This window comes from Bombyx mandarina, chromosome 23 (genome assembly GCF_030267445.1).
Source record: "Bombyx mandarina strain Sakado chromosome 23, ASM3026744v2".
NCBI classification, from domain to species: domain Eukaryota; kingdom Metazoa; phylum Arthropoda; class Insecta; order Lepidoptera; family Bombycidae; genus Bombyx; species Bombyx mandarina.
The window spans coordinates 8,541,657-8,567,854 of NC_143229.1; the positions used below are offsets into that span (position 1 = coordinate 8,541,657).

At 36.0% G+C, this 26,198-nt stretch overlaps 2 protein-coding genes and 1 long non-coding RNA gene across 4 annotated transcripts in view; 1 reads left to right on the forward strand and 2 right to left on the reverse strand.

Moving 5' to 3' along the window:
• Positions 1 to 25,042, forward strand: part of dcr-2 (dicer-2) — a 49,045-nt gene extending 24,003 nt beyond the window's left edge. For both annotated transcript variants that reach the window (XM_089737835.1, XM_089737834.1), the window contains exons 26-34: positions 78 to 314; positions 1,082 to 1,217; positions 13,237 to 13,422; positions 17,665 to 17,769; positions 19,383 to 19,538; positions 20,666 to 20,877; positions 21,664 to 21,817; positions 22,536 to 22,720; positions 24,681 to 25,042. In XM_089737835.1, coding sequence (XP_089593961.1) covers positions 78 to 314; positions 1,082 to 1,217; positions 13,237 to 13,422; positions 17,665 to 17,769; positions 19,383 to 19,538; positions 20,666 to 20,877; positions 21,664 to 21,817; positions 22,536 to 22,720; positions 24,681 to 24,837 — 1,528 coding nt within the window. In that variant the 3' untranslated portion in view covers positions 24,838 to 25,042. The remainder of the gene's footprint in view (positions 1 to 77; positions 315 to 1,081; positions 1,218 to 13,236; positions 13,423 to 17,664; positions 17,770 to 19,382; positions 19,539 to 20,665; positions 20,878 to 21,663; positions 21,818 to 22,535; positions 22,721 to 24,680) is intronic.
• Positions 1,223 to 8,019, reverse strand: Jheh-lp1 (juvenile hormone epoxide hydrolase-like protein 1). Its single transcript, XM_028177754.2, has 7 exons — positions 7,957 to 8,019; positions 7,589 to 7,782; positions 7,119 to 7,508; positions 6,032 to 6,189; positions 4,211 to 4,401; positions 3,255 to 3,483; positions 1,223 to 2,582 (listed from the first exon to the last, which is right to left on the reverse strand). The coding sequence occupies exons 2-7, from the start codon at positions 7,763 to 7,765 to the stop codon at positions 2,345 to 2,347; spliced, it is 1,383 nt and encodes a 460-aa protein (XP_028033555.2). The 5' UTR covers positions 7,766 to 7,782; positions 7,957 to 8,019; the 3' UTR covers positions 1,223 to 2,344.
• LOC149500167 (uncharacterized) lies at positions 16,995 to 17,502 on the reverse strand. Its single transcript, XR_016325274.1, has 2 exons — positions 17,376 to 17,502; positions 16,995 to 17,113 (listed from the first exon to the last, which is right to left on the reverse strand). It is a non-coding gene; the product is annotated as an uncharacterized LOC149500167 (long non-coding RNA).
• Positions 25,043 to 26,198: the final 1,156 nt, after the last annotated feature.

Below are 26,198 nucleotides of genomic sequence, written 5' to 3' on the forward strand. Positions count from 1 at the left end.
TTTGGCCAATGTCTGCTTGTATGAAAATTAAACTACTTATTTGTTCTTGTACTTTTACTACGATCTTCTGTTCGTAGGTACGTTGATAAAATCGAAATATTAAAGAAGACGCCGACCGGGCGAGGTCCGGAACTGAGAGACGTGCTCGCCGCGCTCACCACGATCAACTCCAATGATACCTTCGATCTGGAGCGACCGGAGACACTGGGGGACTCGTTCTTGAAGTTCGCCGCCAGCCTGTACCTGCACCACAAGTTTCCGAACATGAACGAGGGTCAACTAACGAACATCAAGGGCAAGCTGATCAGTAACAGGTGACTATGTTTTTTTTTTTTAAATCAAGTTCGCGTGTTCTATTTTCGAACGACACTAATGCAAAAATAAAAGCTGAAAATAAAAATAATACTAAGTCACTGAACGGGAACAGTTTTTTTTTATTGCTTAGATGGGTGGACGAGCTCACAGCCCACTGGTGTTAAGTGGTTACTGGAGCCCATAGACATTTACGACGTAAATGCGCCACCCACCTTGAGATATAAGTTCTAAGGTCTCAAGTATAGTTACAACGGCCATCCCACCCTTCAAGCCGAAACGCATTACTGCTTCACGGCAGAAATAGGCAGGGTGGTGGTACCTACCCGCGCGGACTCACAAGAGGTCCTACAACAATATCCTACGATATTGACATTAGAGGTCCAGCTACCATTTCACATTATGTGGGCCGTGAATACAAATGGACACTATTTGTATATCGACGGGAGAAACTTACATTTTGAGTTAAATCACTTTTTACCATTTTATGTTATACATATGGCTCTGGTTGGTTTTTTCAAGTTACGACAATTCTGCTTTCTTATATCGATATTTTAATCTAACTCGCAAACCACTCGACTGTGGAGAGAGGGAAAGGACAAAGCGAGCTAGGTCGTTTCTCTTATTCCCTATTAAAAGACCAATTTGATTTAAGGATAAAAAATAAAGAAAACCACAATAGTACCCACCGCAAAAGAAGTTTCACTTCTTTCATGTGCACAAAGTTACACGCACCTTTTTTGCACTAATAATATAATTTGTTTCACAGGAATTTATATTACGCTGGTGCGAAATTCAACTTGGGTGGACGCATGAAGGTGGAGCAGTTCAGCCCTAGAAGTGACTTCCTCGTCCCAGGTTTCTTTGCGCCCCCTAAATTGGAAGAATTTATTGAACAAAAACAAGTGAGTTCGAATTAGTATTGTATAATATATTTCGTATCATTACATTAGATTAGTAATCATTACATTAGTAATACTTTCGGGCCAATAATAACCTTATATCATGATTGTCAAATAATAATGTAGGTCATAGAAACTAAAAGTTAACTTATGTAACTAATACGAAACAAACACATAACATTTGGCTAATATAATGGCAATGTAAGCTTAGGCCTAATTTATTTAATATTATGTTCATTACATTAAAATCGATCGTAGTAATACGAAAAATTTGCTATTTACTTATATCCATATCTCGAACGACATTATTGTTTAAATTGTTAAAATGTTCTTTATGCACAAATAATTAAGACATCATTTCACAATTATAAATTAATACGATTGAACATACATAATTAACATTTGAACACACAAATCAGATTCGGTCGCAATTATTATGATACATTTTATTATGTTATTATTATTATTATTACCAAAATAACCTTAAACTAAATTAAAAATAATACAAATGTCAAATGTAATATTTCATCTAAACTTCGATTCATGAGTCGTCCAGCTGCTTTATTCAAGATATAAATAGATATATCAAGTCATTCGTGTAATATTATATCTAGAACGAACGATATCAAGCAAGCACACCGTCATACATAACTAAAATGCTTAGTTCAACCCGAGCCAGTCACTTACAGATAAAATTCTAGAATTTTCTAAACAGTTCTAGCATTTTAATTCATGTCTACAGAGAATATAGATACTAGAATAATTCTATTAATGTACTAAAAATGGTTTTATCCTATTCAGCCTCGTTTGTATTCCGCGTAGGTATGAATGAAAATGCGTTAAAAAGTTGATACCTAAAATTGTTTCTAAATATTCAATTTTACTTGGAAAGCTCAGTAGTGCCAATGCACTGCATGCATTATTAGATTAATGCAAATAAACTACGAGAAAGAACTTAAAACTAACTTACCTAAAATAACTGCTGTGTATTTTTTTTGCTATCCTATATTACATTTTTTATTATTATAAAAACAAATCAAAAAATAAAGTTCGGTACAATGACTGGAATAAATGAGTTCAGCGAACTTTAAAATCTGATTTGTCTTTAGTAAGTCTACGATTAGTTTTCACTAATAATTTTGGTCTCGAATTCGTTTGTTTTTCTCGTGAAACTTCAAGAATTCCACAGCGGAATCGAAAATGTCGTCGGTCAGCAAGTTGGGTGTCTGCATGGCGGCGAAATGTCCCCCCGATTCTATAACGGTTGACCTAACCAAGTTCTTGAATTTGTCCCTCAGAATCCAGTCCGGTTGGTAAATAACTTCGTATAAGAAGTTTATTGCAGCAGTAGGTACGTAGGTCGGTATGCTGTAAAAAGGGATTTCGTTATACATGGCGTGGCGTTTTTCCCTTCAACTTTATTAATGCAGTGGTGCTACTAATTTGACTATTAATTAACAAATTCATTATATACTTTCCAGTCTAACAAATAGTTCTTCAAAACGTTCTTTAGCTTTGAAATTTAAAAAAAACGCTTAAAGAGCAAAACTAACAATAATTTAGTATTTTTTCTCCTTTTAATGCTGATCGCGATATTAGAGCGAAATTATAAAATTATTCTATTCATTCATCCGTCTTCGATGCGTGTGCAAATTTTCATGTTAATCGAACGTCTTGAATTTAATGGAAATTACGTTCAAAGATTTCGTCATGTACAAAAAACGTTTTTTTTTATTTATTGCTGAGATGTGTGGACGAGCTCACAGCCCACCGGGTGTTAAGTGGTTACTGGAGCCCATAGACATGTACAACGTAAATGCGCCACCCACCTTGAGATATAAGCTCTAATGTCTCAAGTATAGTTACAACGGCTGTCCCACCCTTCAAACCGAAACGTATTACTGTTTCACGGCAGAAATAGGCAGGTACCTACCCGCGCGGACTCTCAAGAGGTCCTACCACCAGTAATTACGCAAATTATAATTTTGTGGGTTTGATTTTTTTTTGAGGTTTTAAAAACGTAAATAATAGAGAACTCACTCATGAACTGTCTGCACTTCGGGCAGTGCGAATCCTTCTGCATACAGTCTCATGGATGTAACAATGCAGTTGTTCATCCACGTTATAGTGACTGTATCCAAAACGTCGTCCAAGTCTAAATGTTGAAGGCCTCCGTGTGGCGTGTCGAGTTCTATTCTACTGCTGCAAATGGCCATCTTTTCAATTATATACGCTGCTAAACCTGATGGCGAATCCGTTAGTGCCACCCCTGCGAAATGACGTAGTTGATATTTATAGAGGAATTAACAAAAGAACTTGGAAACACATAAACAGCAAACCGGTGTCGTAATAGTACATAATATGGTTAATTTAACGAATGGTCCTTAATTAGACTCTGGTAAAGGAATTCTAAAATTCTCTAATTCTAAAATACCTTTCGTTGCTCATTCATAATCCAAGAACATCGGAAACTTCATAAATGGCATAAGTCAAGTTACATACGAATGTCAAACGAGTCGGCGTTTTTAGCGAAATAATAAAGAAATGTCATGATTATGCTTCAGAATAAGTCTTTGAGTAATTATTATTTAGTATTTAGGTCTCATAGTAGTATTTAGTAGGCCTCATTGTTATGTTTCGGTTTCAAGACCAACTAGTAATATTGTGGACCATAATTAACTTCCTTTTTTTTAAACGGTTTAATCTCGTGTATTCGAAAACTTCGTGTTAGGAAAAATGTAAAGTATTCTAAGCATCGGAAACAGTGTAACAATAATACAATGGTAAGATTAAACCGTAAACGTAGTTCTAATTGTATCTACGAATCGTGAAAATCGAAGAAAAATGGGGCGGCTTTTTAAAATTAAGACTTCCGACTCCATGTATTTATGACTGGTATTTATGAAACAATGTGGTATCGTTTCTATAATAAATTAACAGACGACAGACCGTGAGATCGTTTGTTTAAAAGTCATTGAAACACGAGGGATACTCACCAATCGTATCTGGTTTCGTAGCTTGAATATGAAAATATCCGCTTTCTCTGAGCAAATACGAGAAAAGATTTTTTAATGGATATATTCTATCAGCATACTTCCGGTCGACGGCTAATCTTGGTACTAAAGCGCCTAATATTAATTTTAACGTACTAACTGGCTTCGATGATAGTGGCATGTTTGTGTGCAAGCTGAAATTAAGATTGAAGGTAATTAAGAAAAAGACAACAAAATAATAAAAAAGAAAAGGAAATCAGTTTTAAGAACACTTTCAAAAATAGTCATAAGCTAAAAGTAGTATTAAAGAGTTCAAGTATCAATATGAATGTCTTGTTAAATTTAATAAATTATGAAAGAAACATAAATCCTAACTATTATAGTTCCACCTGGTTAATTAATTGGTCGGTAGATTACTGCTAATTAAATATTGTATTTTTTTGCAAAATAACTCCCGTTAATGTATGACAAAAAATTTAATCTCTCGGGAATGGCATTTTTTTGGGATAAAAGGTACCCCTCACAGCGTATTCGAACATTTTCGTATTGATCACTTATATCTACCGTAAATAAGACGTGAGAGCAAAAAAACAAATACCCAAACGCACTTTCGTTTTTATAATATCGATAATTATATTTATGTATATTTACTTCCATAATAATACTAGACACGTCCCGCCATTTCATCGGTGTTCAATTTCTTAATCAGTTCTTTTTTTTTGCTTTGATGAGTGAACGACCTCACCGCCCACCTCGTGTTAAGTGGTTACGGGAGCCCATAGACGTCTACAACGTAAATGCGCCACCCACCTTGAGATATAAGTTCTAAGGTCTCAAGTATAGTTACGACGGCCGCCCCACCCTTCAAATCGAAACGCATTACTGCTTCACGGCAGAAATAGGCAAGTAATAATGAAGCAAATTGAATTTTCCCGCGGTAAAGAGTTGCTTGTGTCAACTCTCTGGTAAAGTGTTAGTGCCATAGCAACCGTTACCATGGCAACTTATAAAATGTATATGCGTAGTTATTATGTATGCCATGTTAGATGAAAAATTCATTCTGTATAGGATTTACATAAAACCCGTCTTACTGAGCGACTACATGGCATCATTTATCGAAACAACAAAGCAGAAAATTGGTTTTTCGTCTTTTACTCGTACACAATCATTCATATCGATATATCATATTACTTTTATTACCATTATTATTATTTTATTAAAATTATGTATTTTCACTGGTGGTAGGACCTCATGTGAGTCCGCACGGGTAGGTACCACCACCTTGCCTATTTCTGCCGTGAAGCAGTAATGCGTTTCGGTTTGAAGGGCGGGGCAGCCGTTGTAACTATACCTTAGAATTTATATCTCAAGGTGGGTGGCGCATTTACGTTGTGGATGTCTATGGGCTCCAGTAACCACTTAACACCAGGTGGGCTGTGAGCTCGTCCACTCATCTAAGCAATAAATAAAAAAGTGTAAGTTTGAAATTATATCAATCACAATGCATCACAGTAAGTTTAAAACCACAAATAAAATGTTGTTTCTATTTTTTGGAATCGAGCCTTTTCACAAATTCAATTATTCCATAAACTGATTAAAAAGGAGATATTGCAGTTCCAAAATAGTATAGAATTTTCCTTGTAACAATTTAGTTCTGATGTCTATATCATTGAAAATCTGAATTGTTTCCTCTTAATACCATGACTTAAATTTTGGGGATCTTGATTTTAAAACATATATGGTCTGGTGGCTCTGGTTTGATGTTAAACTTATAAAAATTAATTTGCGCCTTATGACCTTATGACCGCGCCAATGATCACTTACCCTAGGACTTGTTCAGGGAACAAGGTGGCCATATGCGTTGCGCATTGCGAACCCCAGTCTCCAGCCTGAATGTAGAACTTTTCGAAGCCTAGCCGCATCATTAAATTTCGCATTATCACACCAATTTGAACTGGATTGAGACCGGGTTTGTTCGTACCCTGAAATCAGTGACATTTTTAACTATCGTGCTTGTGACACATTTTAACGAATACACGAATATAATTTAAAAATCCTCACCTACAAAAAACTATTTTATGAGGATCTCTAAAGTACTACGTGACTAAAAACGACATAAGAAGACCTTCAAGAAAAGATTATCCGTTTACGCGATATTAAATATGAGCCACTGTTCTATCCGCTACAAATTTGAAGTAAAACACAAAAACGGAATTCGCTTCTCATCTTCAGCAATAAAAAAATTATTATACATAGAATAATGGCGTTTTTTGCCAAATTTGTATTTACCGTACACTCAGACTTTACGGATACTATGTTGTGATTTGATTGTCATGCTTGAACGTGATCTCGGCAAAAAACAGACACGTGTAACAGTGGCTAAGTGACCCCGATAGTGACCGCACCGTATTTAGGGTTCCGTAATCGAATATGTAAAGTGATTCTCTATACATTTTAATTGTACATTGAAAAAGAGTATAATTTATAATAAACTTCACTTAAAACTTGTCAAATTAAAGTTCGTATTTTGTTACGGCGTGCTTCTTCTAATCCATTTTGTTTTTTGATGATTTTTAGTAGGGCAATTTAGTATTTATTTGTTACAACTTTAACCCTTAGATCGGGAACCGTCGATAGATCGACTCTTTATTAATGCGTATAAAGTCCGGAGCGTCGGAATATCGACTATTGCGCAGTTTGATTATAGGTGTTGGGTATCGACCAGAACGGACGTATCTTAGCTCGCGCATGTACAAAGTTTTAAATAAGTTAATAACATTTATAAATAACCATTTAAAATTATTTTAAGTTAAATTTTTTAAAAATTACTTTTCAAAAATCTCTTAGAATTTTATGCAAAATATGTCAATATAAGCTCAGCACTAAAAGGGTTAAGCGAAATTTAACTCACTTCAGAAAATCCGTAACCAGGTAAATCGGCGGCGATTACTTCGAAAACAAAATTATAGCCTACTCTAGGCCTCGTCAGCATTGGTATAACTTTGTCGAACTCTTTCGAAGAACTAGGCCATCCGTGCAACATCAAAAGCGGCAGAACCTCGATATCCTCCACGTCGGGCTTTACTCTGATGAAATGAATGTCGAGCCCTTGAATATTTGTTTTGTAATGGGGAAACATATTCAATAGGTCCGCTCTTTTTTTAAAGTCGTAATCTTCAACCCAATAATCGAGGACCGTTTCCAAATAGATGGTATTAATACCGTATTCAGATTGGATACCTTGAAGCGGTTTTGTAAATGTTCGACGATTATGCAATCTCTCTTTTAAGTCTTTAATCATCTGTAATGTAAACTTTCTAATAAAGCACGCAAATATTTGGTAATTGAGACTGCAGAATATAGACTTGACAAACGACGTACCGTATAATTAAATTCAATTTTGAAGGGTCTAATAGATGTGTCTACTACTGCAACAGGAGATCCACTGCCCCACCATTTTTGGAGATCTAATTCTGGTGGGTTCGGCGATTTAAATAAGTAATATGTAATTGCCAAACCCGATGCTAAACCGAACGTCGCTATAAGTGTTGGTATCATTTTAAATTATGGTAGATCTGGAAAAAAAAAACGCGAAAGTGTTAGCAAGACCGAAGTCGTCACTTAACTGATTTTAATTGAGGTACCAAATAATATCTAAAATAGATCTTTTTATCTTTCTTAAAATTGTGGATTAACAAAGACATCATATATAAACTCGAAAATAGAATCAATATACTTAGTCTACTTACATAAAAACATCCGAATATTGTTTTCGTAAAAATAATTATCTTGAAATAATGTATTTAAAAAGGATGTACCAAAAATTCACTATAATAGGAATATGTATATGAAAAAAGAGGCGCTTGAAACCTTGTTGAGCCTCCGACTGGAAATAAATATAAAATATTAGGTATAATTCTACGAACGAGAACAGTGCGTTCTTACAATCACACTCCACTAGAAACAGAAAATTCAATTTGACCTTCAAGTTTATATATATGTATAAATAAATCTTCGTCAATTTATCAAGTACAGTATGACATAATCACTTTTTCTTAACATTTTCTAATTTATTTGACATAACAATTTTCTTAGACCGTTTATTACCTATTCCATGTTATTTGATTCAATGTTGTTGTCTCATAAATGGGAATACACCTACCTACATTTCACTAGCTCTCATGACGTCTTGAAAAACTGAATTATCTCAGAATATTTAACACGATATTCATTAAAAGGATTTCCTGAAAGCATTTGTACCTTACTCCTACTTCCTTTAGAACTTTTAGACCGCTTAGATGTTTGTCTGTTATGTTGCATTATTATCTATTCGCCAGCCTACTTTGAATTTGTTTATCTGGTTTGTGAAAAATGTCGTTTCATTGTTGCATCTTGGACTCCCAATATTTCAGTACTCACACTTATCCACCATCAGAAAACAATTTCTCGATGCTCGACCGAATAAGTGAATAAATAGAGAGACAAAAAAAAACCGTTTGAAGTAGTTCAGATTTTTTGTCATTCTTCAAATGAAATTCTAGAAAAAGATCCGGGCTGTGCCTGCTATCGCCGATTTCAATAAGTCATGGCGACGTCTTAAAATCCGATGAGTCGTATACTCTACATATGTATTCAAACCTTTTTTTTTATATTTTACCAAAACCAATTTTTTTTTTGCTTATCCTTGTCATAAATTGTGATTAACATTTGTCTTTACCAGAAGAACTACAAACGTGTTAACAAAACAAATACTGCCCTTTATTTTTGCAACTAGCTGATGTGCACTATTATGTTTAATTAAAAGTAGAACGTTAATTTTTTTTTTAAAGTACGTAAATACTGTGTTTGCTAGCACTGTTTGCGTTTAAAATAAATGTCTCCGGGTATTGACCTTTGTTGCCTAGTACTTTGTTCATGAATGGCTTTAATGAAATCATAATAATATACTGTGTTCAGTAAAATGTTACCCATGAAAATTGTACTATGCACCTTAATATTTAGATCGGAATACGATTTTTTTTTTTAATATTCTAAAATGAAAGTAACTATTACGCCTGCTCTTACATAACTTTAAGCCTTATCTCCACAATGACACAGGAAATGCACCGAAATTTATTATGTCACGTTTATATTGATTACTGTCTTCGATTGTGCATTTATTAGTTGTTAGTGCAATAGGTAAATTCACTTTAATCATGATACGATAACACTGATAGTGAACGTGCTACCCTCAAAATACGTGCTCGCTAAATAAAATGCTACAGGATATTATACACAATAATATATCGTGGGTTTTTTTATAAAAAATTTCAAGACCTCATACGTAATTCAGAATATATAAGACTAATATAATATTTATAACAACTTTGTTTAAACGTGAGTTAATGCTGTGCTCCCGGAACGAGTTTGAAAATAGGTCATCCAAGGCTTTCACTTTCTGTGTACCAAATGTGGTCTGAATAAAAGCGTTAAAAATCAATGGGCGTAAATAAAATTTAATAGTAAAGAAAAGCCCTCAAAAATCAACCTAATTAAAATCAATGGTGATCTAAATCTAGCTTATTCTGGGGGTAATCTTTAAATTAAAATTAAATTCTATATTTTTCTAATTTTTCTTCAATAATCTGCTATTTAAAAGCCTATAAATCTAAGTAGAATTTAGGAATCACAAAACATATTTTTTTTATCACACTTTCATTTATACGGTGATCACAAAATTGTAAAAATATTTCTTGTAAAGCACTTTCACTAAAATTCAATATTCAAAACGAAGTACCTCAACTGATACGATGCAGATCCAAAAATAAATACTTCATAGTAATATTCACGAGCCGGAATTTTTGTATAATAACTTTTTTGAAGCACGTGTATCTTCGCCGGCAACGACCGCCAAAATCATATTCGCCGGTTGTCTTACGCAGGACTCACTAGCACTCGCTACGGAACTAACGCTAGTGCATACCGTCAAGCGATATGATAGCGTTCGATAAAAAAAATATGTTCACAGTTTTAATATTGCATTATCATAATTAAAATAAATGCATAATACGTGAACCGGAGGAGATAGTTTATTGAAGAAAGAATTAGGCCGAAAATGAATAGGTCTTTGATAACCAAGATAGCGACGGTCTGTCACGTCGAACGTCGAGACGAAAGAATGGGGACAGCGCTTATGACTAAGAAGCATTTCATAGTGAATATTTAATAACGTTTTCAGTAAAATGACGAGTTAACGCGTCATTCATTTTTATGCCGGTATGGCACAATTACAATTTAAAAGAAATTTAATAAGTTTGAGGCATAGAAATAATATGCTGTATTATTACTCTAAGGTTTAAGATTTGTAATTCAGAAATAATGCAATATATTTTATTTTCTCGAGATAAAAAGTTACTTGTTTCACTATGTGGTTTATTTATACCAGTCGATTTGTAGATCCGTTGGTACGTAAACAACACGAAACAGTGAACTAACATTTATAGCACAACCCACTGAATTTCGACTCGGACCTTCTCAGCGGGTCGCGTTTCCGACCCGGTAGTAGATTCAGCGAAGCACTGCTCTTGCTAGGGCAAATCCTTTCAAGCTGGGCCCCGTGACCTCACCCATCTATCAAAGCGAATAGTCTCTTGAAGCTACTGACAGTAAAGTAGCATATATGCCAGGTCTCGCCGGGCCATCTCATTTACCATGATAAAATATTACTAGAGTAACATCCAGGTTGTAAAAATTATTAGTGTGGAATTTCATCTAAATCCGATCAGGAATTTCTGAATGATTGAGTAACAAACATTCGTATTTATAATATGAGTATAGATATTGCGAGAGTTAAACCTACTAAAATTAATTCTAAAACCGTTAAAGGCTAATGAATTTTGTCATTCGACAATGCAGCTCTACTAAACGCGTTAATTTGTTTGTGAAACTTTGGTCGTCCACCTGCGAGGAAGAGGTCATCGTTCCGTGGTTTCACATCGCTTAGCCAGTGTGAACCATCCTTAAATAATAGTATGGATATTCAACACAGCACTTCCCTATTTATCAGTTTTGATGCAGAAACAAAAGAAAACAAGGACGAGGCGGGAGTTTTTTTAATTAAGATAGTAAATGAAGAGAACTGTGAACTTTAATTGAGCAGAAATATGTTTCAAAATCTGTGTCTGAACACATTTTGTTTCTTGTCTGGAATATGACAATAGACGGTTTTCTTAATTCCATCATGCCTGAAGGAGATCTGAGCTTGAACATAGTTCAAATTTAAATATCTATGTACAAGTATTTGTCGAGATTTTCCCGAAAACAACGATAGGTGGGTAGCGGGTAGTTAGTACTGGTTACATACAGCCCACGACCTCGTTTGAAGCGGACGGGCGTCACCAAGACACCTTTGTATTACTCTTTTTTTTTTTTTTTTTTTTTTTTTATTGCTTAGATGGGTGGACGAGCTCACAGCCCACCTGATGTTAAGTGGTTACTGGAGCCCATAGACATCCACAACGTAAATGCGCCACCCACCTTGAGATACAAGTTCTAAGGTCTCAAGTATAGTAACGACGGCTGCCCCACCCTTCAAACCGAAACGCATTACTGCTTCACGGCAGAAATAGGCAGGGTGGTGGTACCCACCCGCGCGGACTCACAAGAGGTCCTACCACCAGTAATTACGCAAATTATAATTTTGCGGGTTTCATTTTTATTACACGATGTTATTCCTTCACCGTGGAAGTCAATCGTGAACATTTGTTGAGTACGTATTTCATTTGAAAAATTGGTACCCGCCTGCGGGATTCGAACACCGGTGCATCGCTCAACACGAATGCACCGGACGTCTTATCCGTTAGGCCACGACGACTTTAAATGCACACTTACTCGGCACATTTATGAAATTTTTATAAACTTTTAAACATTAGAACGATATATGTTTATGTAAATTAATATTTCTTTTCACTTACGTCGTCGGTGCAGAAATTAATACCGTTTCGTCTTCCGAAACGTTATTATCTAATAAATATTTTTTTGTGTTGTTCAGTATTAGTTTACCTTATTTATTGTTGAAATAATAGACATTACAATGTGAATGACGCCGTCCATCTTGAGACATGAATGAGGCAGAAGTCTCAATTGTACTGTAGAACTGTCCTGTCCGTCTTTAAACTGGATCGCTGCTTCGCGGCAGAATTTACTAGGATGATGGTTTTCATTACGAGATAGGAAATATGGGGGTAGGTACTTTACCGTACCTTCGTAGTGATGAAGCATCTCGTTCGACTCCACCGGTAGTTACCACAATTAAGCCTATTTCTTTCGCCAATTCCTACCGGTTTCAAGGGTAGGGCAACCGTTGTACTATAGAATTGAGACTTGAACTCATCGTCTCGAGGTGAGTGGCGATATTTCGTTCGTCTAAGCAATAAAACAATTTCCTTGAAGACTCGTGTCCGCACAACACTTTTTATGCACGTATACGTGGTCTTATCAGCGCTTTAAAGAACAACTGATTACTGATTTTCAATTGATTCCATATCACCAAAGAATAAAAGGATTGATTTACATAAAAACATTATTACCACACGGCTTAGATAAAAACTATGCGTATGCGGAATGTTTGTGTTAATCAATGTATAGTTATTTTTTTCTTTCAATACGAGTATAATTCTTTTGTTTTTTCTTGAAGTCATTGTCTAATATTTTTCTATTGCTTATCTTAATCAAATAATCATTAAAGATATGTGAGGCCGGTGGCTTTTTTTTTCTAGTTGGTCTATTAAAATTATGTAACTAATGTTTATTACGTACTAATATTACCTATACATAACACATAAGACGAACAAATAGTTCATCTTTTGCAATCAATGCACAGACGAGCCGTTTAACTACATAATATGTTAATTGCTAATGCGAAGCGTTACAAGTTCTAGGTCTAATTCTATGCTTAAGCTCATATCGGTGGGTTGTCTGTTTTTTTGAAAAATGCTTACTTTAAAAAAAATATTTAATAATATGAATTAAAAATATTTTTTGTTTCACAGATTCGTCCAACATTCTTAATCGGCATACAGTTCACCGAAGAGGAAGTAATGACCGGTGAATTAAGTGAAGAAAGCTGGGAATCTGTGATGAATAATTTCCAAAATGGCATCGCTGAGTCAGAACCCGAAGGCTGTGCCCAAAATTCTATGCAATGCTATGTACATTCACAAGCAGTTGCGGACAAAGTAAGAATTTCTTTAATTTTCTTTTGTAAAGAAACACGTTACTATGATTCAAAATTAGACGAACGTTAGTTTTATTTATTTATTTTTTATTGCTTAGATGGGTGGACGAGCTCACATCCCACCTGGTGTTACGTGGTTACTGGAGTCCATAGACATCTACAACGTAAATGCGCCACCCACCTTGAGATATAAGTTCTAAGATCTCAGTATAGTTACAACGGCTGCCCTACCCTTCAGACCGAAACGCATTACTGCTTTACGGCAGAAATAGGCAAGGCGGTGTTACCTACCCGCGCGGACTCACAAGAGGTCCTACCACCAGTAATTACGCAAATTATAATTTTGCGAGTTTGTTTTTTATTACACGATGTTATTCCTTCACCGTGGAAGTCAATCGTGAACATTTGTTGAGTACGTATTTCATTAGAAAAATTGGTACACGCCTGAGATTGGAACTTGGGTGCATCGCTCAACACGAATGTACCGGACGTTTTATCCTTTGGCCACGACGACGACAGAGTGTTTTGTTGAGTTTTAGTGGTTACAAACGTCTATTGGACACTGATCCGTGAATGATATTTTTTTCATAGTATTTTCTCGGTAGATGTAGACATAATTAGAACTACTAGTGTTTCGTTAGTCACAGTCTTCCGAAAACTTTAAAGTATTCGAAACATTTCGATTACAACAAAACCTGCGCTCACAAATTTATTTCAAGGAAGCGAGGGCCATTTAAATTTGCTGCTGATTCTTAAATGTTGTATATATAAATGGATTGTTTTTATTCATTCTCATGTTTTGTAAATGTTACAGTAACAAAAAAATAGTGTTTGATTGTTTTAAATTATTTCAACTATCAGAAGTCGAAATATCGCAAAGTAAAAGTAATTGGAAAAACACGATAAATACTTATTAATTGCGTTATATACTCGTTTTGCACCCAAATTATTGATTATCAAAAAATCTTATCATTTTTGTCACGAAACTGCATGAAAGTTCAATGGCGTTATAAGATTAGTTTAGGAGTGCACGATTTTTTTTATCAGCATGGAGCATTTATCTCTGAATCGATTTTCAAGTCAGATCATGCGTTCTAAACTCGATGCTCTAATCAGATCATATACTTTTTTTATTGCCCTTGTAGGTAGACGAGTGTACGGCCCACCTGATGGTGAGTGGTTACCGTCCATAGACTTCAGCAATGCCAAGGGCAGAGCCAAGCCGCTGCTTACATATGTCTGGGATCGATCTCCAAAGAATCAAAATTTGCCTTTGTATATTATTTTACCCCTTTTATATTATTATTACGTATTGTCACTAACTGTTTCTCAAACTTTAATAATTTTGTGAGGTTTTCCGGCTTTAGTCAGTTACGAATTCAACTTAGTAATGTCGGTCAGGATCAGAAAAACCGTTCTATTAGCCCGAAACTATTAATTCGTCGTATTTTTCAACTAACTCAAATAAAATCGATTAGATTAGAGTATTTAGCAATTTAATTATTAACTTAAATGTAATCTTCCTAAACCTTTTATAAAAAAACAGGTTCAGGCTTTCATACAACTACTTCACTCTACACTGCTAAATCTATGATTGGTTTAGAATCTCAAATTAAATATTGATATAATTATGTAGATAATAATATAATATTGTAGTTATATCGCGTTGTTGGAAATGTCGTATTTACTTAATCCTGCGAAAAATATTGTTATGAGGAAAACAATCGTTTCTTTTTCTAGTTTATGAAACATTCACCTTAGATATAATTAAAATTACTTTAACTGTTTAATCTCTGGGTTTTTATTTTATTGAGTCTTCATAAGACTCCAAACTCAAGTCTCAAGATAAATGGTGGTCACATTCACGACGTCGTAGGATGTGGTGACCACTTGACAACAAGTGGTACCTCCGACCGGTACTGATAGGCTATCTATAAAAAATATATAATACTGTAAACGACAGCTTATTTTTAACTCGGTGACTTTTTTTTGTAACGCTGTTATACAACTTAATGCCTCTGCTCAAACCTGTTTCCTATTTCAATATATAAAAAAAAAGTCGAGGCGCGTCAACACGTGCCGGTTTCTATTTTCCGGAGCAATGTACTTTTTATTATAAGAATCGTCTAATGTTTGGGTTCCGTATAATATTTATTTCTATAGAATAGGCTTAACGTACGACCGCAATGTACACACGAGGCAAGTTACAAAGTTCGCTTGTTATTACGTACCAGACGTAACTTGATGTTTTCCTTGTTTATATTGTAACTGTCTGTACTCCTTCTTCTCAATCGTGTCACTCTTGGCAGAGTGGTCGTAATCGTCATGTAGTGTTGGAAGGGGCGATGCGTTTCACGATGTCCCGCCATCTCTCCCTGCTCGAAGCCATTCTACTGCACTCATTTAGGGGACCTCCCACTGCAGTTTTAATTGGGTTGGTCCACCGCATTGGTGACCTCCCGCGCGGTCTTGTACCATCAACCCTTCCCTGTACAACGAGGAGCTCTATGTATCGGCCATCGCGTTGCGAAACGTGTCCGGAGAAATCCACCATTCGAGACTGTACTATAGCAAATAGGCGCTGCTTAATGTCGATTTCCTGAAGTATCGAGACATTTGTACGAAAGTCGGTCCACGAAACCCCAAGCATTCTTCTCCAACACCACATTTCCAGAGCGTCTATTTTCTTCCTGTCCACATCTCGCACGGTTCACATCTCAGCAGCGTATAGAAATATTGAGAATATTCGTGTTCTAACGAGCCTGATCTTTGAACTCTGTACTAACTTCGCGTATTATTTATCTTTTTGTTACATCAGTAAATAATTTGCACGGTAATAAGATTTCCTTCCCTTTCAATCCCTCAGTTTCTACCATCTTTTAGTAGATCGGATGATCATAGTTAATTCTACTAACTACAACACAAATCCTTGTGTTGTCAGAACCTCCATGAAGGTTCAGTCAATACTAAAATTGCATGGGTGAGCCTTTTCTATTTTTGATGCAAGTCACATCGTAGTCAATATATTAACCATAAAATATGAGATTGATATTCGTAGACCTTGTAACTGTCACTTGTCACAACTGTGTGAGAGTAATTTTAGCTTGATACTAGTCGTTGAAAGGTGTTTTTGAACAAAATTAAATTATTTGATGCATAAAAATATTTTTCGCCAAAAGAAAACTGATTCCCATGAATAGAAAACAGTGTTTAATTCACTTTGCATTCTACATTACCGTTACAAAACCGTTAATGACAACATTTTTGTTTATTAGAGGTCAATAGATGGCCGATGCGACGGATATGAACAGATGAGTAAAAATAATTTAGAAATGAATGGCCGGATTGTCTTAGTTTTTCATACTTAGGCGCGAACCCTCGATATATCGACTCTCTATTTAATGCGTGTAATGTGCGAAGCGTCGGAATATCGACCATTGCGCACTTTGATTATAGGTATTACGTATCGAATTATACGGACGTTTCTTAGCACGCGCATGTATAAAGTTATTAATAAGTTAATAACATTTATAGATAACCATTTAAATCATGTTGATGTGAATTTAGCATTGATTTTTATTTGTTTTTTTTTTTAAGTTAAAGTTTATTAGTTTTTTTAAGTGGTACCTTTTTTTACTCAAATCACGAGAAATATACATTTTAATTCAATACAAATATGTACGTTATTCAACCTTTTTTTTTATATATTGCTTAGATGGGTGGACGAACTCACAGCCCACCTGGTGTTAAGTGGTTACTGGAGCCCATAGACATCTACAACGTAAATGCCGCCACCCACCTTGAGATATGAGTTCTAAGATCTCAAGTATAGTTACAACGGCTGCTCCGCCCTTCAAACCGAAACGCAATACTGCTTCACGGCAGAAATAGGCGGGGTGGTGGTACCTACCCGTGCGGACTCACAAGAGGTCCTACCACCAGTTTAAAACCAACCTTTTATGCACTAATTTCTAATTTCTGACTTTAACTAATCATTACGATGACCACTCTTGAGATTATATCTTGAATCAGGAACTCGATTAACTAACAAGAACTTCAAGTTTAGGCCAATTTAAAAAAATAATTTAATGAATTCTGGTACTATGAATTTTGGACAATCAAAAACCCAAAAATAAAGTTATAATGCACACAAAAAGCGATGTGCAAATATTATTATACATAAACATTAAAATACATAACAAACACGCATAATATGTGTATAAAAAAATCACTTCTTTTTCAGTCTATAGCAGATTCCGTGGAAGCTCTGATCGGTACATATCTGCTTAGTGGAGGGATATTAGCAGCTGTAAAACTACTCGAATGGATGGAGGTGTTTCCGCCACAGGTAACACGAGAGTTGAATTTAATACCGTTTTAATTTAACCCGTTATTTTTTTATTTTGATTTATTTATCAAAATTTGTCAAACTTTTTCAAATGATTTAAACTGGCTATATTGTGTTCTTTGGAAATGTATTTTCAGGCAACGATCCTACGATTCCTCAATCTTCGAGGTCCCTTCATACATGGACTACGTATTTTTATTAGTGTATTTTTACCCAAAAGTATTGCGCTTTATGGCTCAGAGCCTACCGGATGTTGATTGTGATGATTCATGATGATTATGAAATCTCGTGATCATGACCTCGTTTAGAGTTGTTTTAGTGCAGTGTAAGGGAGTCGATCAGCTCATATCGAAACCGCATTGGTACGTTGCAAAAACGATTTCCAAAAATGTATCCAGACTTGCGTGGATGTAGGGATGAAACAGAGGCCGCTTTACCTATAGTGTAGATGTGGTTCTAAAAAAAAAAAGAACTGGAAAGGCCTTCGGGCCAGCAATAATCCTTTCTACATAAAAAAAGTTCTTAAAAATATACATCGATACATAATAAAAATATCCAGTCCGAAGCAGGCGTTTCGAGTATCTGTTAATAGTTATAGTTTAGTAATAAACCTACATAGATGTTGTTTAGTATACTAACTAACATTGCTACATACAATGTATTAATGATAATATGGTTTTAACGCTGATAAAACATTAGTATTTTAGATATGTTTATTGGTTACTGTCTTTACAAAACACACGTCTCATCATTTGTAATAACAAGGCAGCGACGGAAACGTCATTGAGTAAATGTAGCGAGTTAAAATAATTATTCGTAATGCACACGTTTTTTTTTTTTTTTTATTGCCTTTGTAGGCCGACGAGCATACGGCCCACCTGATGGTAAGTGGTCACCGTCGCTCATGGACTTCAGCAATGCCATAGGGGCAGAGCCAAGCCGCTGCCTACCGCTTAATACTCTCCACAAGCCTCGTTTGAAGAAGGACATTTACTGCGAATAATATTTGTGTGCGCAAATGAAATGTATTAACTCATTTGCAAATGACGATTTATTGATTATCGACCTTGTAGTGGCTACTGGATCCCGTAGACATCGAATAGAAAAAAAACCGGAATCTACCTCGAGACATAAGGTCGAAATTTCCTTGTGTCGGATCAAAGCTGTTTCGCTCTTTAAAAGGCTGCGAACGATTGATTAATTCGCTATAAAACTACTTTCAACATTTTCATATCGAAGGGTGAAAGGCCAAACCAAAGACCAAATATTTAAGACACATTCTTGCAACTTTACAGAAGAGTAATTAAAAGTTTAAAATTTGTAAAAGACATCATTAAAAAACTTATTTAGCTATTTGGGTTGGGTAAACTCAATTGAAGTTCAATTAAAAGCATCGAAATTTTGATGTTAATGCCCAATAAAACGCACCTTTAATTACAAAGATAAATGTCGCATATTAAGTGAAATGTCGCTTAAACCAAATAGCCTTTCGCCCCTCGATATGGCGTTGTACAATAATTTGTTCACAATATAACCTGACAAATCGAATGTCAAGGTTTATATTGAAAAGAAAAAACAAGACGTTTAATTGAGATTGTATTCGAATTTTACAGGATAACTTTGCAGACATGCTCCACAAGCCGGTGCAGACACCGTTATCGAAGAATTTAGCTACCGAAGCTGATATTGACTTTTTATTAAACAATTCGAGAACTGATGTCGAAAAGATCCTAAACTACACGTTCAAAGATTCGACCTTCCTGCTAAACGTAAGTGGAGAAAACACGGCTTGGTAATGTAATAATAATAAAGTAATAATAAGTAAAATAATAAGTAATAATAAGTAAAACAATAATTTCGTGTCTACAATATGGGTGGGTACTACTACTCCCACCTATTTCTCCGGTTTATGGGTTTCGGTAACTATTTAACATCAGGTAAGCCGTAAGCTCGAAGACTCAACTAAGCAACAGAAACAAAACTGATCAAATTTTATCAATTAATAAATGAATTAAAAAAAAATATTTTTTTTCGTCGTCAATTTTATGTTGCTCGACATACGTGAATTAAAACTATTAGCTCAATCCGTGTACATTGTTGACATTAGATGAAGATAAAGAAGCCTTTATTAACAATTAATTCATATTTAGGTACATACTATTCATTTAATTTTTTTTTCTTTGCATTTGACATCGGCTAAGATTGTTTTGCATTCGCATAGGCCTCCCCCAAATCCTGCCATAAGTCCCGGTCGTGGCATTGATGACAGTAGTTTAATTTATTTTTCCCTACTTATTCGGTGCTTAAGGTCTATACTCCGCATATTCTGGCCAGTCACTATCTCTAATAAAGACTGTACACACTTGGCGTCGCACCATGGAGAGTGAGATGAGGACTGCCAACGTGACCTGGAGTGATGTCAAGGAGCAAACGCAAGACAGGGTCAAGTGGAGACACCTTGTGAGGGCCCTATGTACCAGCGGGGTACCCTAGGACTACAACAACAACAACATTTGCTGGTAGACTAAGGGGCTATTTCAGCTACGTCTGGACGGGTAGGCGAGCTCACGGGCTCAACCTGAGAGAATATGCTAACACTAGCCCTAGCTAGAGCAGTGCTTCGCTGAATCTATTCTATTTTTACTCGTCGTAGGACTTCTAGTGAGGCCGCGCGGGTACGTACCACCTCTCTGCCTATTTCTGCCGTGAAGCAGTAATCCGTTTCGGTTTGAAGGGCGGGGCAGCCTATGGGCTCCAGTGACCACTTAACATCAGGTGGGCTGTGAGCTCGTCCACCAATCTAAGCAATAAAAAAAAACTACCGAAGAAGATCCGGCGAAAAATCTCAGTGAACTAAAGTCGTCTAATATTAGCTCAATCATTAAATCGTTTCCAGGCTCTGTCTCACTCGTCGTACATCCGGAACAGGCTGACGAGCTCGTACGAGCGCCTCGAGTTCCTCGGGGACGCCATAATCGACTTCCTGGTGACGTCGCACATCTTCGAGAACTGTCGCGAACTGAAGCCCGGCGAAATGACCGATCTGAGATCCGCCCTCGTCAATAACGTCACGTTCGCGGCCTACACCGTCAAACTTGGATTGCACAAGTACTTTATTATTACCTGTACTATATAAAATTATAAAGCTGAAGAGTTTGTTTGTTTGAACGCGCTAACCTCAGCAACTACTGGTCCGATTTGAAAAATTCTTCCAGTGTTAGATAGACCATTTATCGAGGAAGGGTATAGGTTATATAACATCACGCTAAGATCAATGCAAGCGGAGCACCAATAAAGAATGTTTCAAAATCGGGGTTTTAATCCCTTTTGAGAGCTTCCACTGCGTGCGCTGCGGAAACGGTTAGTTTTGCTAAAGTACTTAATGTATGAGAGAATTGTTCCCCTTTAAAAGATCTAAAAAAAAGTCCGCGACAGCATATGTCTGTTTATTAAGGTTGGCTCACTATAACGTTTTTTATGTTAAACAAATTTGTTCTAAAAAAAAAGCATTTTTGTGAAGGTGTTTTTATAAAGATCATATTAATCCCTATCCAAATAAATATGTTATTCATTACAACATTGAAACACCCAAATCACTTCAAGATAGGCTTTAACAATTATAGATTTTGGTACCTTAAATAACTCCTTAACATTCTATTATTCAAAAATATTTTCACTTTCTGCGTAAATGAAGAGGCGGGTAAAATTTAGCGTTATGCCAAAGTAACTATTCCACGCGGACGTAGTCGCGGGCAAAAGCTAGTCGATAATACGTTTTACATCTAATAATTAGTTCCCGATACACAAAGTCGAAAGTCCGAACTGTATTTTGAAACCGGAATGACTGACTGCTTCTTAGCTGAAAATACAGGTAACAGTGTAATAACATCGCAGGTACCTCTGCTCGGAGCTGAACCCTTCGTTGGAGAAGGCGATAATGAAATTCGTCGAACATCAAATAGAAAGAAACCACGAGATTGAGTTCGACGTTCTGTTACTTATCAGCGAAGTCGATTGTCAAGTCGCTGAATATGTTGATGTGCCGAAGGTATTATACTTCTTTTCTCCAATTTGGTTTAAGCTGCATTTTTACAGTATAGTAAAAATATACAAATGTTTTTATTACTTTTTATTATAAACAAATGAATGTATGACGGTCTACGATATGATGGTTAAATTATAGTTATAATCTATCTATATATAAATAAATGAATTGCTATTCGTCAGTCTCGTTAAAACTCGAGAACGGCTGGACCGATTTGGCTAATTTTGGTCTAGAATTATTTGTGAAAGTCCAGAGAAGGTTTAAAAAGTAGATAAATATAAAAATTCTCGGAATTAAATAAAAATAACAATTTTGTTTTTCCTTTGATGTGTTCCCCGTCGGACGGATTCTTTTTGTTTGTTTTAAGTTTATTTTATACAAATGTTTAGTCTTTTATTTGTCGATTGAGGCACTACGAAGTCTGCCGGGTCAGCTAGCTAGTTTAGAATAAAATAAAATAAATCTTGGACCTGCTGTTGTTTCGTATTTGCAGTAGAACGAAACTTATCCAGAGGCTCGGATAGATCAGAGGTAAGAAGCTATCTACTGTTGATTATAGATAGATAGCACTTATCCGTGATTGTGAAACGTAAACTAAAGATAGATAGATACGCTCATACTGATAATCGGAGATGTTATCTCAGATAGGTTATTGAAAACGGCAAGCCTTAAGCCTTTCAATACCACAATACCAATGGTTCTATGTTGTAATCATTCGCAGGTGCTGAGCGACATTTTCGAAGCATTAGTCGGCGCCGTGTACTTGGACTCGGGCGGGAATCTGGAGACGGTGTGGTCGGTTCTGTACAAGATAATGCACGTCGAGATCGATTCGTTCTCGAAACGCATACCGAAGCAGCCCGTCAAAATTCTATACGAAATGATACACGCTTGTCCGGTTTTCGAGTGAGTATTTTTTTTCTATTTCGTTTCGTGGTTGTACTGCTACGCGCTGAGTGAGGTTTTCGGGATAAATAAAAAAAGTTCTACCGAAGTGTAAATTAGAACTAACTGTATTAACGCTTAAAACACTTAACGAACACTTTAAAATTCCCAATTCACTTCTTCCGCTTCGCTTCAGGTGTTCCTTTCGCTGTTTCGCTTCGAGTAGTTCCGATTACTAACTGCTTCGTGCCATCTCTGCAACGCTTTTATAGCCTATACGACATTCCTAGAATTATCGAGAACATTCCTCACAAGTCGAGTATTTTCGATGTGTGTTTCCGCTGTCTGACAATAGATGGCATTGTACTTCTCGAGCGTTCTAGATGTTACTAGATCATTTCATATTCGTTTCGGCAATTCGGCGATAGATGGCTTTACTGTTACCGGCGTAACAATACGTACAACGTTTGAAAATACACATACATAAGATTAAAACGCGTCCCGCATTCTCGCCTGACTGACTCGGTGGTGCAGTAGTTAGCGCCCCTGACTGGTGCGTCTAAGGTCGTGAGTTTGATTCACACATCGGGCAAACATTGTGTACCCATAACACAGGGAATCTAAAATCGAGGCCAGATGACTGCGTGATTAGTTCCCAGTTATTTAATTCGCCATCTCTATATAAGAATATGTATTTCGGCGCCAGGGATGGATTTCGAGTAATAATTATTGAAACTCTCAACAAATAGTTTTCACAACGACAGGGTAAACCGACAGTTTCGTTCCGACTGACTGATGGACCCGACTCTGTCCACGTACCGCCATTTTATACTTTGGCGTTACGGCGCCTACCCTACATTTTTCTGATATTTATCAAAACAACATTTTATCAGTCTTAATAGTTTTTTTTCTCGCGTTTCGCCTAATCGAACAGCTAAAGGCGATTACCTTTTAACACTAACCATACCAACACTTATTGGTATCTATTTCTACCATAGCGGGTAGATAGATTTACTGGTGGCACGCGGATGGGTACCACCTGCCTATTTCTGCCGTGAAGCAGTAATGCGTTTCGGTTGAAGGGTGGGGCAGCCGTTGTAACTATACTTGAGACCTTAGAACTTATATCTCAAGGTGGGTGGCGCATTTTCGTTGTGGATGTCTATGGACTCCAGTAACCACTTAACACCAGGTGGGATGTGAGCTCGTCCACCCATCTAAGCAAAAATAGACACAAAATTGGTACCTACGTACTCGCACTGTCTCCTGAGGATTGTACAGGAGTAGAAAGACAAGCCAATACTGTGAATTCTATGAAGTCGTCGTGGCCTAAAGGATAAGACGTCCGGTGCATTCGTATGTAGCGATGCACCGGTGTTCGAATCCCGCAGGCGGGTACCAATTTTCCTAATGAAATACCTACGTACTTAACAAATGTTCACGATTGACTTCCACGGTGAAGGAATAACATCGTGTAATAAAAATCAAACCCGCAAAATTATAATTTGCGAAATTACTGGTGGTAGGACCTCTTGTGAGTCCGCACGGGTAGGTACCACCTCCCTGCCTATTTCAGCCGTGAAGCAGTAATGCGTTTCGGTTTGAAGGGTGGGGCAGCCGTTGTAACTATACTGAGACCTTAGAACTTATATCTCAAGGTGCGTTGCGCATTTACGTTGTGGATGTCTATGGGCTCCAGTAACGACTTAACACCAAGTGGGCTGTGAGCTCGTTCACCCATCTAAGCAATAAAAAAAAAAGGTAGCGGCATACGACAAGTATTTCTCAAAATGAACAAAACAAAACGACAACAAAAAGTATAATAACCGTAGATTAATTGATAAGAAAAAGTCTTGAAGTCAAATGTGCAAATGCAATAAGATGATACGTGCATTTTCAATGCAAAAGTTCAAAATGGGTCATTTGACCCGTTACGGTATGTTTAGTGTTAAATTATACAATTAAAATTATATATTCACAGAAAACAAATAGTCATCAATCCGGACATCCCGAAGGTGATGGTGCCGGTTTCGTTCACGAAGAACGACCAGCGTCTCGCCGCCTACGGAGTCGGCGTCAACAAATCGCAAGCGAAGAGGGCCGCCGCGAAATTAGCTCTCAAAATATTAGACTCTTAATTTCCAACGGAACGTTATTCATATAGACATATAAGAAATAGATATGTTATATTATAGTTTATATTTTAAAAAAAATCCTATGTTAGTTAAGAAATATTTAGCCGTGTAACTTCCAGCGCCTAGCTCTAGATACCGGTGTTAGTGTTACAAGTCAATATAAAAACAAATATAACATTGGATATTCGTTTAATCTAAAAAAATAAAATCATTACGTGTATGTTTCTCCTGTATGTGTTCTTAACACTCCTGTCATTAACATGTTTCTGTTGACGTACAACAGGTGACGCGGGAGTACGTTCAAGAAATCGCTGTTTTTAATACAATTAGCGATAGGACAGAGTACCACTTATTATCTACAAAAACAATTCAGAAATTTTTATTTTTATTTTTTTAAAGTGCATACTTATTTTTAATTAAAAAAAAAGATATATTTGAAACTTGTGAATCTGTGTAAAAATTAGAATATTACGCGATTGATGGGTAATAAAAATTCATGAACTATTTTCGTTGAAAAAAATATTACAATTCTATAATTAGGTACTATTTTCAATTTTAATTTTCATTTAATTCAAATATGCAGATGAACCGTTGCTTCATTCCGATGATAATGCAATTGAGAGTATTATCTCTTCTAGAGAGTTGTCACAAAGTAATGTATTTTTACATTCCTGTAATTTTCCATTTAGAATACCATGTTATGAAGGAAGAAGTTCTTAAATATGGAGAATGCTTCGATGTATTTTAATTCAAAACAATAACGAAGTTAATATAAAAAGAAAATTGGACAATATAATTGTATATATAAATAATACTACATAATATTTCATTTTCCAAATAATTTTTATTACAATTTTATTCCATGTTTTATTTTTCGTGTAAATGTTTATGTGTCAAAATTATTTTATTATTATGATAATGATTATTAACTTTTCTAAGTATTTTTAATGTAATTATTATTAAAAATATATAGATATAAATAGTCATGAATCTCTCTGCGAGCAAAATTTGCAATATTTATTTTCAATCTATGGTATTGTCTGTGGTCTGATGCTGTGAAATGAAATTTGCGTGAGCTCCAAGTGTCGGATTGGTAAGGTGTTGCGCAGTGCTAGTATGAATGGCGACGTTTATTGTGGGAGGCCAAGACACACTTCGAGGTCATAGCGCCAGCGCAGTAGTAGTAGTGTCCAAGTTTAAACTTCGGTTTCGATGAATACAAACCTCAACAACTCTCTTGTTTATCTCCTATAATATAAAAAAACTGGTCGTTACTATTATTTTCAATTGGAACCATAATAGTTACATATGAGTAAACGAATTAAAAATCATTCATTTGTGTGTATATTTACTACATTTTAAGG

Excerpts from the sequence above, each read along its gene's own strand:
- Jheh-lp1 (XM_028177754.2), bottom strand. The coding sequence starts at position 7,765 with ATGATACCAACACTTATAGCGACGTTCGGTTTAGCATCGGGTTTGGCA. Across the intron at positions 7,509-7,588 it reads AAATTGAATTTAATTATACG|ATGATTAAAGACTTAAAAGA; the intron begins GTACGTCGTTTG and ends TTTACATTACAG. Across the intron at positions 6,190-7,118 it reads CTGGTTACGGATTTTCTGAA|GGTACGAACAAACCCGGTCT; the intron begins GTGAGTTAAATT and ends CACTGATTTCAG.